This window comes from Nesoenas mayeri (genome assembly GCF_963082525.1).
Source record: "Nesoenas mayeri genome assembly, chromosome: 2".
NCBI classification, from domain to species: Eukaryota; Metazoa; Chordata; class Aves; order Columbiformes; family Columbidae; genus Nesoenas; species Nesoenas mayeri.
The window spans coordinates 109168923-109186815 of record NC_137543.1 but is presented as its reverse complement, the minus strand read 5'-3'; the positions used below and the strand labels follow the sequence as shown (position 1 = coordinate 109186815).

Below are 17893 nucleotides of genomic sequence, written 5' to 3'. Positions count from 1 at the left end.
TCGTACAACACATTATATTAAACTGGGAGTGTGTTTATTAGGTGATGTGATAAAAGGCTCATGTCCACACAGGCAAAGGAGCCCAGAGGACCATCAGTCAACCCTGATGTCAAGGTGTGAAACCCATCAGGATGTGGGGGGGTCTTAGGGCACCTTACAGACCAAGGGAGGTCACTGCCTACAGGGTATGGAAGACGTGATGGGATGCAAGGTAACCTAGAGAGCAATCAAAGGTGGGGAAAGGGAGGGAGATACAGCTGTTTGAAGAAGGAGCAAATGTGTGAAAAAGGAGGAATAGTGGGATGGAAGTTCTGTGTAAAGACACTGACTATCTATCAAATTTAGCAACTCAATATTTATAAAAACAGCTTTGTAGTAAGAGTTTAGCCAGTGTCCACATGGGCCTTGTCACTCAACAACAGCAAAATCTGTGGAGTTTACACATTCTTTTTAGTGTACAAATCTTAAATTTTCAAAGCAAGCTTATGTTTTCCAGTTAATTTAAAATTTCACAGGTATAACAGCTATTCTGACTGCAGGTAATGCACAATCCAAAAATGTTACTTAGTATCATCCTATGCTTCCTTAAAACAAACAAACAAAAAAAAAAAACCACAAACAAAAATCAAAGGCAGCTTGAGAACATTACAGACTAACAACATGCTAGAGTATCACCCAGTGTAATTTCCATCATGATAATTACTGAGATAATTACAAGAAAATATAATTTCTACTTGTCTATTGATACACCTGAAAATTCCTTCTAGAGATCAAATTAACACCAAAAATCCCCTAGTTTCAGATTTTATATTTGTTTATAAATAAATACAGGCCAGGTTTAGTTCATATTATTTCATATTGTTTTTAATATTATCTCAATAGTTCCAATATATCCAATATTCATACTACATTAAAAAGTAATTTAATATTATGAATATAATTTACAGACTATAGTACCTTTTTGTGCTTTTAAAAGTATAACTATACAGGACCCAGAGGACATTGTACCAGTTTTAGCCAACTTAAGATAAAAAATATTTTTAAAAAAATAAATTAAGTTATTAGCTACCAATAAGCAGCCTTACTATCAGAGAATGGAGAGATCACTCAGATTATCATCATCATAAGATTTAACTTATATCTTTACTTAACTATTAACAGCTTAAGTCTACTATATTTAACTTGCTTAAACTAGGAAACCACAAAATAAACAGAAATAGCTATTTCTGAAGAAGTGAAATTTCTGTTTGTGTTCCCTTCCCTGAGACTAATTCCCTTCAAACTCGAAGTTATCTTCAAAGACCAAACACAACACTTTGAGCCTTCAAACTTGCAATCACAAAGCCTTTGATTACATTAATCAATCAGTCGAATTAATACAATTTTCTATGAAGAAGCATGCTTTCACTAAACTACTGCTTTGGTAAGTAGGCACAGAAAATGTTATAATGGGAACACATCCAAGCATGCTCATTCCAGGCTACACACCACGAGATCTCTCCTTCTGGAGGTACTTGCTCTGTTCCTGTGAGACCCACTGACATCCAAAGAACTCTTAGGAATGAAATTGTAAAAATATATCAACAAATAATTTTTAAAAACTCTAATGATAACTGTTCATCTTCACTGAAAGGCACAAAATAATCAAAGCAGTCAAAGAAATTCTGGGTAATCCCCCTCAAAATGAGCTCAGTTACCTGCTGAGTTCAAACCCTATTCTTTAGTTCAGGGTAAATTACTACATCTCTATTTTAGCATATTTTTTATGTTAACCAAAACATGAACAGATCTGAGCAAACCTGTACCACCTCACAAGTTTGTAAGTGTTGCCACATAATACATTTACATGCTTTTTCTGTAAAACGTTTACTGTTTGCAAGTAGTCAACAGTACCTGATTTCAACAATTTATTCAGTAAAAATATCTGTGTGATAAATTGCAGAAACACAACACCAAAACTTGCAAGATGTAACAAAATTCAGTTAATCAAAGACTGCATCTAATTGCTGAATCCTCTTAGTAAATGACAACTTTTTTTTTTTTAAGTCATGCAAAGAAACAGCTTATCTCACCTTTCCAAATAGACAAATTGCTAAAATAAAAGGGTTAATTTTGTTTATCTCCTGGTCTATATATCCAGATCAATGACAAGCTGATTTCTACGTAGATCTACTAATACAAGGAAAACATTTACAAACCCTCAATAAAACCATTCTTTAGCACTGTATGTGACCTAAAGAGAATAGAAGAAAGCCTACACAATATGATAAATACTTCTATCAGAAGTCTTTGGGATACCTCGCATCATTCAGGCAAGTCTTTGCCACTAACAAATAACATATCCCCATATTCTCATAGAAATAAAACACTACATCATACCAAACTCTTCTTCAAATTGTATCCAAAGGTATTACTACTTTTTCTTCCACAAATATTATAGAAACACAAGTGCAAGTAAAGACACAACAGCGAGCAGATGACCATTAGCATCAGTTTGCAATGAAAGCACAAGCTACTGTCGATAAGTAACAGTGATTCGGAAGTGGCATTAATTCAGGGTGACTAAGTCAGCAGTAGTATTTACTTTACTAAACAAAAATTAGCCTGTTTGCAGAATTTGAGACAGACAGAGAAAATGGAAAAGACATGTTTTCCCATTAGACTTTTTAAATTAGACCAGTGTTTGATCATTAACAGCACCTTCACAAATGACCAAGAGATCTGATGTGTAGTACAGGGCATTTCAAAAAGATGAACCAAATTTCAAATATATGGTGATTTCAAATTGGGTATATATTTTTGAAACACCCTGTAGTAACCATAAGACAATTGACAACTTATGTATCAATGTTCATACTCTACCATTTCTAGACAAGCCAATTAATCCTTACTAGTTGGCAGTATCTGAAGCCTGAGTACAACTTACTCAGCTTTTTAAAAAAAGACGTAAATTATATTAGACTGGAATAACACTAAAAGATGACACTTAAAACTTGTAATTAAATATCTTATTTCAAATAATTGATTGTTGAACTACATATATTTCCAAACAGTTTCCAAATGCCTATCCAGTTATTTTCACTAATGAAAATATACTGTAAATAAATATATGTAGTAGAGGGAAAAAAGCCTGAGGTATTTATGGTAAAAAGAATCAAAGAATTTAAATGTGACATACAAGGTTCTATTTAAATACAAAGATTGAAATACGTAAAAATAAAGTATCTTGTTAACATTGATGGAAATAAAATACCAGATGAATTTTAATATTGTATGTAACTTAAAATACTGACTCTAAAACTGCTAATACTTGGAAGACTTAAAGTATCATCCATTCCCCAAGCAAATGAACCCACCCCCCACGCCTTTTTTTTTTCTGAAGGCCACGATGGAAAACAACACAGTTTGAACACAAACCAAATATGAATGTCGACTGGACCGGTGAGAATACCTGGCCCTCTCTGAATCTTCCTGAGAAAGGAGAAATGCAGAGTTATTTCATAGGAGAAAAAATAAATATATAAAAAAAAAGAAAAGTGACAAAGTAAAAGCAAGCAAGGGTGAGCAACATGCTGTTAGCACTTTTAATGTTATGTATCATTTTGACTAATCCATCATGGCAAGTGAACTCATTCAAGTCACAAGAACTGTGATTTCACCTGATCTAGGTAAGCATTCCAACACACTACATTAGGAGATGCAAACAGGGAGGTTAGTTTAATTAATCATTAGTGTTTAGTAGCCAATCTTTCTTCTGATTACTATATTAATGCACAAAAAGTAAAAAATGTGTAAAATTAAGAAATTAAAGTAAAAACATTTTTAAAAGCTTAACCGAATTAGAAGTACATTAGTAAGAAATTTACTTTATAATTACTACAGTCAGATTGTTAACATTTTACAAAGTTATATTAGCTTTAATAGAGATGTTCATTCTCAGTTTCCTCACACATATTTTATATTTTCTCCCCTATTAAAGGAACAAAGTTTCTTAGGCAAATCGATCAGTTATAAGTTCTATAGGTAGTTCTGCTCCACAATGACAGTGAAAAATATTAAACCCAAATTACAAAATTTGGGAGAGGACAACTAGCTAAGACACCTTAATATCTTTTGTCCTGTTGAAGATCAGGGAATGTTCACAAAAAGGAATATGTGAGAAGCAGCAGGACAAAAATGCAACTGATTTAAAACTAAAAATTAAAACGCTTCACATGCCATAAGCTTCTCAAAATTTGAATTACTGTAGACAAGCTCATCAAGAATTAGATTTTTAAACTATCCAATTTCAAGGCTACAACAGGGCTCTAAAACTAGGAATCCTTCTTCAAATTACTTGCTTTCTACAGTTTTCAATGTCTATTCTAAAGATTGCTGGCCAGTTATCTTCAGAGTTAAAAGCTTGGCCTCCAGATCATAAATAGATACCTATGGTCTAAAGCTGGATTTCAAACTGCTTATGGTCACGTGTTTATTTTCTACATTATCACTGGATATATTAACTGGCTTAATATAATTTTGTGACTATTCAAGAGGCCTAGTTGATACTCTGCAAGAAAATTTCCCCACGGAGAGGACAAAAAAAAAAGTTCATTTCATAATGACATTTTAGTCTTCCTCTCTATAGTGTCCACTTTGAGATTTAAAACAAACATTTATGCTATGTAACTTTTCAACACATAGTCAGATCACTGCCAATACAGTTTTCTGTAGGTTTATTTAGGGCAACAAGCCTCTTCCTGACATAGAATCAGAAAATAGAAAGCCAGTGTTAAAGAGTTCCGCATATTCAGGTCGAAGGATAAAGTAAGTACTGCAGTACGTACTGTAGATAACTGCTGCTGGTAGCCATGAAGCTTGTTTCTAAGAATTTAAGTTTGAAATATGTACTTTATCTAAGAGAGAGGTGAGGTCTCCTGATCCATGAAAGGAGTGCACATGTGCTTCTCAGAAACCTCCTGCAGCAGATGTGCCACTTACGAGTGCAAAGAGAAGGTGTTGTTCAATTGGGTGGCATTAACTTCAAATCGAAATTGCTCACAAATGCAATTTGTGTTTTGCAGTTAGGAAACCCTTGCTCTCCAGCAGGAAAGCATTCAAATGTGCATTCCACCATCAGATACATAAACCTATGTTGTTCTTTATAAGTGGCACAGGAACAAATACGCACACACACACATATCGGCTAGGCAAAGAGGCAATACAAAGCCAGCACACCTTTTGCAAATAAAATTCTAATGACAGTTCTAGGATTTCTCAACAGAAACGCTGATTAACTCTCATGGTAGTTTTAACTATTTGAAATTATGGTTAGTCTTGGCATGTATTTCTTAAATGTTCCTGATTCAAAACATCCGCACAGTGAACACTTCCCTAATAACAAACAAACTCACATGTCCCATGTGCCGCCTTAAGAGGCAGGTGTAGTTTGCGAAAGGAACTCTCTAATATAACATTGCACTAAATTAGGATAAATCGAACAGCAGCTTTCTCAGATTGTAACTCAACTATCTCTATTCCTTTCTACTTACTACATTTAATATAAATAAACGAACATTCAAATATTTTATCATTATTATTTGAAAATGAGAGGCAAAGAGTAAAAGGATGCAGGTGATGCACAGGGTGTTTTTAGTTGCTTGTGAGGGGTTTTTGGTTTGTGTTTTGTTGGTTTGGGGTTTTTTAGATCTTTTGTAAATAATTTCTTTTTAAGTCATGGAAGTGACAATCATCAGTGAAAAGACTAGCATTTGCCACATTGCTCAAAGAAGAAAAAATTAAATGCAAGTCTGCTAAGAAAAATAAAAGTAGTAAAAAACCCAAACCACAGAAGTTAACTGAAATTAAAACATCTACTACTGAAAAGATGTTTACATGGATTGAAACTAATGCAATTTCATTTTAAATAGATTGGTGACTTTAAACCAGTACATGGTAGAAACAAAAACCATTTCATTTTAAGAAGAGCATCTCATTTCATAGTTTGTCTTTTGCTGCCATGAAGTACCCTCCATATCCACATCCATATATGGTTTATATGTAATTGTTTTCGGTAATAAAACACTTTGAAATGACACACAGCAAACCATTAGTAAATTACTTCCTCCAAATCCTGTGTTAGTTCTCTGAGTGGCACAAACATGCACAACAGGTGGTTTTAGCCTACCATCCATTTCTGGATATGAGCCCATTTTCTATCATATGAATGCTGAGAAAACTACGGAATGTGAAAACAAAAACAAAGAAACCATTTACAATATAGATTATTCACCACATAAGACTGGAATCTTAAATAAAATATTTGGAAATATCTGAGTTAATTGCCATGTAGTCTTCAGTATACTATTGGATACCTGAGGCAGCTAGAGAAGTACAAATATGGAATAATGAGAGCCATGTAAAATTGAGGCAAAAACATGTTTTGTAATTGTACTTGTTATTACCACAGGAAAAACAAACAAACAACAAACAACCCAAATATAAGCATTTACATGGATTTGAATGTAATAATGATAAATAATAAATTATCAATCTTTTGCATGCTACATTGAAACCTGAACCAAATGCAACAATCATGAAATAATCAGACTGTTGAAAACCTAGTTCCCAGGTATTTTTGCTCAAAAAAATGAAACTTTTTTTTTAATAAATGTTTGGAACAACACGCAACCATATGTGTAAGTATTATCCCAAATCTATTAATTTTTTAAAAATAAAAATCCTGACAATAGGTATTTATTATTGTGAACACTTGGTATAATTCCTATGGGAAGAAACTGACTGAAAACAGTATATCCAAAGTTACAAATCCAAATTATCCAATTACTAAGTATATTACACATGGAAAGTAGAGCAAAATAATTCTCTACTTTTTCATAGCTGTTTATCCTATACACTAGTCAGTGTACGTTTTGGGTATATGTTTACTATTTACGCTGTGCTGTCAGTTATCCATATTTACATGGACCACTTGCACACCAACAACAAGCAAAGAAACTGCCCCTTGTATTAAGTAACTCTTATAAAAGCACAAAAGTCACCAGCTGACTCAGCCACAAGTGTAGTAATTCAAAGCCAGACAATATTAAACTTCACATTAGAAGCTGACAATTGTTCCTCTTGGTGCAAAATTATTTATGCAAGCCCGAGTTCTGGACATTGTCATTATGTTCTCTCCTTCTGCTCACTTAAAATCCAATAAGCAGTAATAAGAAAGCCTTGACAATTAAAATATCTAAACATTTAGATTCATTTCTGTCCAATTTTTATTGCTAGGTTTGAATTTAGTGCATTTGTTAAAAGTAAAACATCCAAGCACCTGATGATGTCTGTAAACCTAGAATTTGAAACCACATTAAAAACATTTTTAATTTGAAAGCAAGAGTGCTAATAGCCTATTTTGTATAGCAGATTTTTCCCACAAAGTGAGTGCAACTATTTAGGAAGTTCAAAATGAATGGTCAGATCAATATTTTGTGAGGTGCCATCCACAGGTAATTACAAACAAGTTGCCTTTTCAGATAACCTAAGGGAAAAGAGCTGGGTCTGGGGGAAGATAAAGAAGCTAATAGTTGCCTGATGCCGTAAATACTAGCAGACCGAAAGACAAAAGTACAGAAAAATATTAAGAATTTAGCAAAGACTTGCAATAATTCCTGATTTACACTACCTCTTTTTGCTGTCGCTCCAGCTCTCTCATACGTATATCTCTTGCTTCTGCTCGAGCTGCCCTTTTGGCTGCAAGTCTGGCTTCCGCCTACAAGCAAATTGAAAATACCGAAAATTAAACCCACATTTTTTGTGAAGATATTATTGAGCACTTTCTACAAAAACACATTAAGATTCTAACATCACAATACATAAGTAGTAAAGAAATTGGAGTTCTGTGAATGAAGTTTCAGAAAGGATACATACTTAAGTCTTTACAGATATCATTACAAGTCCAAAGAATTACGTGTTGATAAAAGAACTAAGTTCATAAATACTACTATCATTAAATCAAAAAATTCATATCTTGCAGACTTTAACAGGACTCTACCTATGCATAGGATTTATACTGGTATGAATGCAGCTGCAGAATCTTTGGCCACAGATATTAAAGAAAAAAAAAAGAAATAATCAAAACCTGGTGATTGGTATATACAACTATGTATTTTCTTTGCTTTCTATCCAGCCTCAATCAAAAAAGAAACACATTGTCTTTCAGGTCCTAAATGCCACCTCAAATCTAATCAGTTAGTAATTATGAGGCAATAATTTTTGACATAAAGCAAATAGCTGAGGAAAACATGCTCATTTTTTCATGTTTGTAAAATGAGCTCATGAAAATTTTCTCTTAAATTCTTGGAATATTAAGCCACTGAAGACAGGTTTTCCATCAAGATTTCCTGTTGTCTATCTACTGTTGCTTAAAAACTTAAGAGAAATATCAGTACCCAAAAGTTCAGAACTCGTACCATGCAAAACATCTAATTTTATAGAACTTCATAAAAATGTAAAATCCAATGGAGTTTTGCCTTTGGTTAGAGATTTTTTTCTGCTTTTTCCACCATCACAGCACAGGTTTATGTAAAGTATTAGAAACTTACAAAATTCATGACAATTGCAAATAACTGTTTTTTACTGTGCTTCAGGAAAAAAGTTTAAATTATGACTACAGTACAAGTACAAAGATACCTATCCATGACAAGAAGGAAGGCAAACACATTATAGCCTCATTTAAGTTACTTAAAACAGTTTGTATTGGTTTCAAATGACTCCCATTAAGATTGTGTTTCTATATTTTGCATACTCAGATGAAGTGATTCTTTGACACAGATGTATATGCAGCACAGAAAGAGAAAGGACTCACACAGCTGACAGGTCTGGGTTCAGTTCTGCCTGTAAATCAGCAGATACACACATCTAGCCTTTAGACTCTGGCAAGGCTTTCTTGCAAAAGATAGAAAGTTCATTTGTTTACTGATTCATGCTGAAAATCAATTCACATTTCACTCTGTCCTAGTCCAGTAGCCACAGATCTAACTTTCACATTCCTACAGTAGAAGGGAAACTCCATTTCTCCCAATTTACTAAACTCTTGAATTTTACAAACATTAGTCATAAAATGGGTGCCTGAATTCAAATAAATAATTTTTTTTCTTATAGAATTTTTTTTAGAAAAAGTTTGCTATTACATTAATTATTAATCTGAGCAATCAGGTTCCTCTAAAAGGTACACAATTTCAAAAAGGCAAAGTAGTTGGCAAGTTAACTGAGACCGCAGGTCTTGAGCTTCCTTCAGCAAGCCCTAGAGCAAGAGACAAATCACATTACCATCTGAAAGGCCATCATAACAAATAATTCTTTATTCTCAGTAAAATTGTTAGAGATAAGACCCCATGTTATTAACAGAGCACTCAAATTTGATAACTACGTAACTGAAAAACAAAGTTAAAAGTAACAGAGAAATAACCATAATTCAAAAGGACATCACTTTCTTCCTGGGTGCTGTTGTTCACTCTGTTGCATTACTGAAAAAAGCCCATGAAAGTTATGAAACAATTTCCACTAACAAACTCTTCGCAAATTAAATTCTTCAGCTATGTTGAGATAAAGTCTTAAAATATCTGCTAAGGCAAATACAGTGCCACAACAGCTTTCGCTAGAGAACAGAGTTGAAATGATGAAGCTGTTTGGACTACAGAACCAACACAGAAAGGAATTCTAAGCTACTTTTTCTGTTTTGGAAAAACCAAAACAAACAAACACCCACAAAAAACAACACAGCAAAAAGACAAGGAATCATGTTACAACACTTTTCTAATTCCATTACTATTTGAATTGAAGACTATTCTAAATACATCACTATTCTTTGCTCATAGGAACTTGGGAGTCAGTACAGGTTGCATCAAACAAATTCCAGTCTTAGAAAACTACAGATAGGCCACTACAGCCTTGATTTCCATTTAACTGGTCGTTGCTCTCTATACAGTCTTTAGACACACATATCTTTATAATAACTAATATATTTATTACAAAGTCATATAATTGAAATACAGCTTGTTAAAAAGTCATATACCAAATTCCTATTTTCCTGAACTGAGAATTAAACTGTGTCTTGTCTAAAATCTAGCAAATCTGACACTTTATTTTAAAAGTTCCCAAAGGGAATTACCAGCTGCTAAAAAGGAAGGCAATAGCTGAATTTTCTCAAACACTTCAACTGCAAATAAGAGATGACGTATCCAAACCTGTTAGAGCCATACCAGTACACTTACACTGGTGGCTAAAATGGAAATAAATCACTTGGTTAGATATTCTGAAGGGCAAGTAGGATTCATCATTAGGTATAAATACAACAAGTTTGCACAGAATTCATTCAGAGAAGTGGTGAAGAAAGGAAATAGAGGACTACAGAAAAGACATTTGTAAGAAAAGGGATTGGGTAGAAAGAAACACAAAGAAGAGGCCCTCAAGACTAAAGGATTAATAACTAAATCTGTAGATTGTTTTTGTATATGAACACACTCATACAACTCTTATCAGTACAATCTGGACCAGTGGGATCCTTTGGCTGAAGCCAATTGTACGGAGGTTTAATAAGGCCAAGTGCTGGGTCCTGCACTTGGGTCACAACAACCCCAGGCAGCGCTACAGGCTCGGGGAAGAGTGGCTGTAGAGCTGCCTGGCAGAGAGGGATCTGGGGGTGTTGATTGACAGCCAACTGAACATGAGCTAGCAGTGTGTCCAGGTGGCCAAAAAGGCCAACAGCATCCTGGCTTGTCTCAAGAAAGAATAGTGTGGCCAGCACGGGTACGGAAGTGATTGTGCCACTGTGCTCAGCACTGGTGAGGCCCCACCGTGAATCCTGTGTTCAGTTTTGGGCCCCTCACTACAGGAAAGACCTTGACATGCTGGAAAGAGTTCAGAGAAGGGTGATGAGGCTGGTGATGGGTCTGGAGCACAAGTCTTATGACGAGCAGCTGAGGGAACTGGGGCTATTTATCCTGGAGAAAATGAGTTTGAGGTGAGACCTTATCGCTGTCTACAACTACCTGAAAGGAGGTTGTAGCATGGAGGGTGTTGGTCTCTTCTCCCAAGTGGCAAGTGACAGGACAAGAGGAAATGGCCTTAAGTTTCCCCAGGAGAGGCTTAGATTGGATATTAGGAAAAAAGTTCTTCATGGAAAGGGTTGTCAGGCATTGCAACAGGCTGCCCAAGGAAGTGGTGGAGCCACCATCCCTAGAGGTGTTTAAAAGATGTCTAGATGAGGTTCTTAGCGACATGGTTTAGAGATGGACTTGGCAGTGTTAGGTTAAAAGCTGGACTTCATGTTCTTAAAAATCTTTTCCAACAAAAACAATTCCATGGTTCTACTTCTTATCTTTTACCCTTTACTTTAAGGACAAATATGTGATTTTTAAACCAAGTGCCATATCTGCATTTCTCTGGTTATTAGCTCAGCTCTGGGTAACAAAACAAAGCCATCTGTTCACCACTGAGTTCTGGATTTCTTCATTCAAAATAGGTACCAAAAAGCATCACGTGAGAAGAAAAAAAAAAATTAAAAAATGCTTCTTTGCACCTGCATGAACAGCATCTCATTCTAGAAGAACATGATGATTCTTACTGTTTTCACACAGTTAAGCTACTACCTTGAAGCAGTGCTCACTTTGATTAGTTTTTTTACTGCATATGTTTAGTAAATATAGGGTAGCAAGAGAATGGTCTCCTTCCATTAGAGATGGCATGGTCAGTTTGCTTATTTTCACCTAAAACCCAATTACTAACAACTACTTACAGTCACATTTAGAAAACTATCTCTGCTTACTCCATTTTTTCCTTTTTTTTTTTTAAATACATATTCTTACACAATTTTTTTAAAACCTTCCAAGCCATTTTATCTCAATTTCCAAGGGTAACATTTAGTTCTTCAGTTAAATCCAAGATATTTTTGTCAAGAAAGAAAGAAGAAAGGGAAAGAGACCAGATTTTAATTTGAATGTCTTTGTAAAGATTGAGCCTATAGTCTCTCCTTTCTGAAGTGCTTTTTTCTTAGTCTCTTCAGAGCAACCATCTAGTTTTTCACCAAGTTAAGAAGCATACTAGTACATGGAATTGATATGGTAGAAGCTTCCATGCATGTTGAACAAGGAGAATCATAACATCTGTCTTTGTACTGTAGACAGGCATCCTGCTCCTTCCCCTTGCCTGCAAGAAGGAATTCACTAGAAAGCAATACTATTTTGATTTATATTTTTATACTGTAGAGAAGGCAATTAATTAGATCAGATTCAGCATAAAAGCTTCATAAGGATAAAACACAGGCTATACTAAAATTTGTTATTCACCTCTGACAAAATAGGAATGCTTTTTGTTGAAAAATTAGAATTATTGCTACCACGGGCTATCATATATGCATAATTCATTTCTCTCTCTGTTGAGGGATATGCTGGGTTATTACCCTGCAATTTTCAAGGCAAGAGGCCCTAGTAAGGAAGACTTTCCTCCCTCCAACAGCTGACAACAGCGAGGGTACCAGCTGCCCTTGCCAAGGTACCCAAACTCCATCGCTGCCACGGGGCATTGAAAGAATTGAAAAAGTGCTATTGAAAACAACAGCAAACAAAATTTTGAAGTAATACTGAAGTAGAAATGTTTGATTTAAAAATATTTAAGTGATCTCTTATTAAAACAATTTCAAAAATAATCTAGCATCTACAATCTCTGTAGAAGCATGGGGTTCTTTGGGGTTTTGTTTGCTTTCTCAAGAAAAGCAGAAGCTGTATGCAGAGAGAAACATGCACTGAACTTTGAACAGATTCAATATGGCAAAGACTATGTTGTTAACTTTTTAAAAATTCATTATGCAGTCTTCAAACATTTTCAAATATTGAACTCTTGGCTCCTTCTACCCTGGCAATTAAGTAACATGACATGTTTACCTAAGAAAGAACAACACACTACCCAAAGTTTGAGTCATTAGAGAGTGAATTTTAAATCCAAATTAATCTTATTCTCTCACATGAGAAAACACCTCGTAAGAATTTCCAGGCTTCTGCTATAAAATGAAAACAGTCAAGAGAATGGTTCCTGAAAAACTACAGACAAGATGCTACAAGAAGGAAATGAATAGCAATGCATTGTCCACGGACTCCAGTTCTTTGTCATCTATTCAGCCCTGAACAATGGAAAGGTTGCTGATGCAAACACAGAAAGAAAAGATATAAAATGTAAATCCTGATTGTTCCTTCAAACTGCTGCTTATCCAATTGAGGCTTGTGACATGACAAGAGTCAGACTCTTTTCACTTTCTGGCATGATGTTCATTATATCTGAATTTGAACTGAAGTCAATGTAAGAACACAGAAGTGATAAACCTCTGTCCCTGCATGTAAGGCAGGTCTTGGAGAAGGAGGTCTCAAGCAATCATAAGAGAGGCCTGGTGACAACAGGTTACTGCTGAATATTTAAAATGAATACAACAGCTTCTCTGTAAATTACAAAGACAAATGAAGCAGAGATGCAGATGTCAGCTGAAGATACTCCATCCACAAAACAGCTTTAGAAGCAGAGAATCTCCACAACAAAAGAACAGGGAAAACAGATCTTGAGATCATATCAGCTGTATCCAGTGTAGACTGTGAATATAACCCTGAGAACATGAACCTCAACTGCTATTTATTTAGCTATTTGTTAAACAAAAAGGATTCCCACATAAGAACCTAATCTTGATAGGAGACCGAAGTCATACTAGACAATCCCTGTTATTTGGAAAGTCAGAACAAGACAGAAGAAACCACCTTCTTTCTCAATCAGAGAGCTAACAGCTTCAGAATCCATTATAACAGCTAGAGAAGGAACCAGAAGGTGGTATAAAGGAGCTCTTTATATTTTCAGGAGATTAACTCCCCTCAAATTAGCCTTGCTATAATCAGAAGACACTTGCAAATACTTCACTTTAATGTAGCTGGGTGCATTTACACTCAGAGTCCCCCTACTGCTCACAGAAAACACCTGAACACTAGACCTATACCTGTTCCCACAGCTTTCGAAACAAACAGGATAAACTGGTAATCCTCTCTGTTGTACCAAGGTAAGACTTCCAAACAGATCAACTGCAACTAATCTCACTTAAGATACTGAATAATATGGAGAGCGCAATGCTTCCAGAGAAAGACGCATAGATCCCTGTCCCTTGATATGCACATCACCTTTACTCTTCCTCAGTTTCAGCAAGCACATGGAATTCAATGCCAGTAAGGATAATCTAATACAAAGTAGGCCCCAAAGAAAGAGGTCTAGTCCCTCAGAAGTTCCTGGAATAAGACAGTAATTCACTGAACGGTGATGTTTTAGCGTACTTGTGCCTTGCTCCATGCAGAGGCACTGCAGAAGAGTTTGCCTCAATGCAAACTCCCACAGCAAGGAAAAGAGGCTAAGAGAAGTCTCTACGTAACAGTGCTAGTGCTGCAAGAAGTGAAGGGGAGGAGACACAAGCAACTGAGGAAAAAGTCTTCTGATGCAGAGGAAAGATGGAGAAAATGGAAGAAACCTCACAAGGAAGAAGTAGTTTGACCAAATCCCTCAGATCTCATGGTAGTGCCCTTGTCTTCCATTAAATATTTTTGTGATGACACATCAGATTCAACCAGTGCAGAAAAATGACTACGTAGAAATTAATTTATTGGATCAGTACCCAAGAGTTGTTTACACAAGGTTTACTAGAAAGTAGATGTTTGTTGGTACCAAAATGAAGATACCACAACTTATTTTAATGCATCCCATAAAACAAAGAAATCTCAATTTTGTCAAATTAAGAGTGATAAGAAAGAACAAGACAAGTGCTTTCTGAAATCTGATCTTTTGGAGGAAAAAACTCTGAAACTTCATACCCTGCACTAAGCCTTTGTTAGTATTAAAAAATCTGATAATTCCTAGCACCATTTTGTGACTGCTCTGAATTCCAGAGCATTTCTATGCAGTTTTTCCATGCAGATCATCCTGAGTGCCAGCCTTTTGTTTCCGCATATTCTGTTTACCATCTCTTGATACCTAGAACACCTTTCAGGGATGTTTTTCTCACAAAACATCTGACTTATGGATTACAGGGCTCAACTCAACTGTTTTAATAACATCTGCTAAAAAGGTAATTTCAGAAGAGGAAGTTGAGGAACAAGGCACCCTTTGACAATAAAAAGATAAGTAAGCCACACTGCGGAGATAATGGCTTCAGAACGTTAAAGTATGCCTACTCCATACATTCATGCAGTAAGAACTGACATGCACTATGTGAGCATGGTAACAGAAAATTTTCCCCAGCTTCAAATGATAGTGCCTATGTGTGGCACACTAAAATCAGATGTTAAAGACAGAGCATAGCTTTGTTCACTGGACTCTGCTGTTATATCCTGAGAAATGTGTTCCCTTTCTTTAAAGTTCTCTTTAGAATAAGGTGCCTAATAGCATGAATTACAGCTACCAAATCAATGACAACAGCTGCTGTCTGACATGGGATCTGAAAGCCAGCTTCTCCTACACAGACCAAGGGATTAACAACCTAACAGTAGTACATATTGTGGTGATACAGCGTTCAGGATGACAAATAACTTTTCACACTATTTTGAAATTGGATAACAATTTGAGACTCTTAAAGTGAAACCTGGATATGGCAACACAAAAGAAGAAATGGTGCTGTACACAGCCTTGAAAACATGTATGCAGAGGTAACAAACCATTTTATTTCAAAATACATTTAATTCTGTTCTTAACATGCCACAAAAGGTGACCCTCAAAATACAAAAAAAAAAGCCAGTATACTAGAAAGTGAAAAATAATTCTGATAAGAAAAATCAGAAGGAACATTTAGAACAATTTAATTCCAGTAAGTTTTAAGCATTAAGACAAATTAGTTAAAGAAACAATTAAATGCCTACCCCTTAAATGATACACTGATGAGCATAATGATTTTAGTTATCGACATCAGATTTAGATTAATATCAGAATATTGCACAAGTTTTACGAGATTTTCAGCAAGTTGTTTTCCAGTTCATTTTTGACAGAGGAGTATGGAAGCCTTAATAGATATTAATCCCTGGAATAGACATATTCAACTCAGTTTTCTTTGTGAGATAACATCTTTAGCTGTAAGACCTAGTATTAGTTTCATTTAGCATTCAGGGAAAGAGGAAAAGGGGGAGAAAAACAACACCACTTCATTTTTGCTTAATTTATACTCATGCTCAAATTTTAATTGAGACAGTTAGCAATGTAAGAGAACAAAGCCCCACAGTAATTTAAAGCAAGATAATACTTATAACACCTTGGTATTGAGTCCTTTTTTTTCTAGGCTACATTGCAAGCTGATGTTACTGTACTGGAACCACACAGAGAATACTCAAAAAAAAATTTAAAGGCTGATTTCTCCTCCTTTGTTAACTGTTTTCTCCCAAAATGTGAGATGGAACTTGAGGAATGAGACTGTACATGATTCAAAGCCCCACATAGAACATATCTGCATTAGATTTGGTGAGAACCATAGCTTCCTGGAAAGTTGCCAACTAAATGAAAATTATTTTTTTACTGGCAGAACACTCCCTTGGCCTACAGTCTATGATGAAAACATTTGAAAATGCACACATAAGCTGTGTTTTCGAAGACCTATCACCTATCTATTTCATCTTGTGTACACGCATGTGTATATACTATACACACACATATATATAGACAATAGTTTACATTACAATGCCAACCAGAATCTGCATTTTGCACTCATTTGTATCAACTCGGATTAACAGATTTGTAGATAGTGTAGCTCAAAGGTTCTGCATCCATTTGTATACAAACAGTATTAAGGCTTTTGTTTCCAAGTCACAGCATTTCCTCCCAGAAAAGCTCAAGTCGAAATAGACATCTGTAAGACTAAATTGCAGCTGCCTCCTTCCTATATCCGGTGGGACAACATTCCCCTTTGTATACAAAATTGCCCTTTGTATCAACTTCTTGTTACTTGCATATTTGGCTGGTTAACTTCAGCTTTCTATTTTTCACATGGTAACTCCCTTAAGGAGTCCTGGTATGGTGTATGTATTAAGCTTTTTTTTGAAAGAAACGTGGTTTTACAATTGAAATAGACTATATGACAAATACCTATTAATAATGACTATTTCTTATTCAACACCAATACACCATACTTACTATCTTAAGAATACTATACACTGCAATGGGATAATCATGTTGTTTTTTAGTTTTAGACCTGAGATGATAACTGGATTTCTCATTTATCTTTAGATAACAACTATTTGAATCATACAAATATCTGTAGAAATATCTGCTAAACTTTAAGTGTGATCCTGTCAAGTTACATTAATCATACAATTAATGTATCATTGTGAGAACATTTAAGTAAATGTGATTTTTTTTATCAAAAATACTCTTAGTTGGTATTAGTTATCAACATTTTTGGCTAACTGCACTTTTTAATGCACAGCTTAATTTTAATTTTTTCTGGATAATGAGATTTGTTTCGCCAGTATTTCTGAATTTAAGACAATTTGAAGTTAACAAACCTCTCTGGCAATGTTACTCAGAGCTTCATCTTCTGCAGAAAACCTGTCTTTCACTGGGGTTCTCTTCCGTCCTGATCCAGGAGTTCCCATGTTTATTCTCTGGTCCTGTATCTGCAAAAACAGACATGAAAAAGCTCAGTTTTCAGATCCAGAATTAAAAACAAACAACCCACATCCCAAAATGTAATACACTTTCCAATTATTTAGCTATATAATACTCAAGAAACCCACATGCCATTGGCACACATTTCTCCAACAGCTACATTTCTGGGAAAACCTTATCACTAAATCTTGTGACAGCTTTACAGAACACCACTGCATCCTACAAGGTGCACATACAGTGA

General features: G+C 35.2%; 1 protein-coding gene across 4 annotated transcripts in view; it reads right to left on the bottom strand.

Moving 5' to 3' along the window:
* The window catches only part of LRRFIP2 (LRR binding FLII interacting protein 2), a gene marked incomplete at its 5' end in the record, with an annotated part of 47695 nt that extends 30056 nt beyond the window's left edge, over positions 1-17639 (bottom strand). For 3 of the 4 annotated variants that reach the window (XM_080340459.1, XM_080340460.1, XM_080340461.1), the window contains 5 exons: positions 1489-1554; positions 3418-3471; positions 6167-6217; positions 7670-7756; positions 17550-17639. In XM_080340459.1, the coding sequence (XP_080196585.1) occupies positions 1489-1554; positions 3418-3471; positions 6167-6217; positions 7670-7756; positions 17550-17639 (348 nt within the window). The remainder of the gene's footprint in view (positions 1-1488; positions 1555-3417; positions 3472-6166; positions 6218-7669; positions 7757-17549) is intronic. The other variant, XM_080340462.1, reaches the window with a different exon arrangement.
* Positions 17640-17893: the final 254 nt, after the last annotated feature.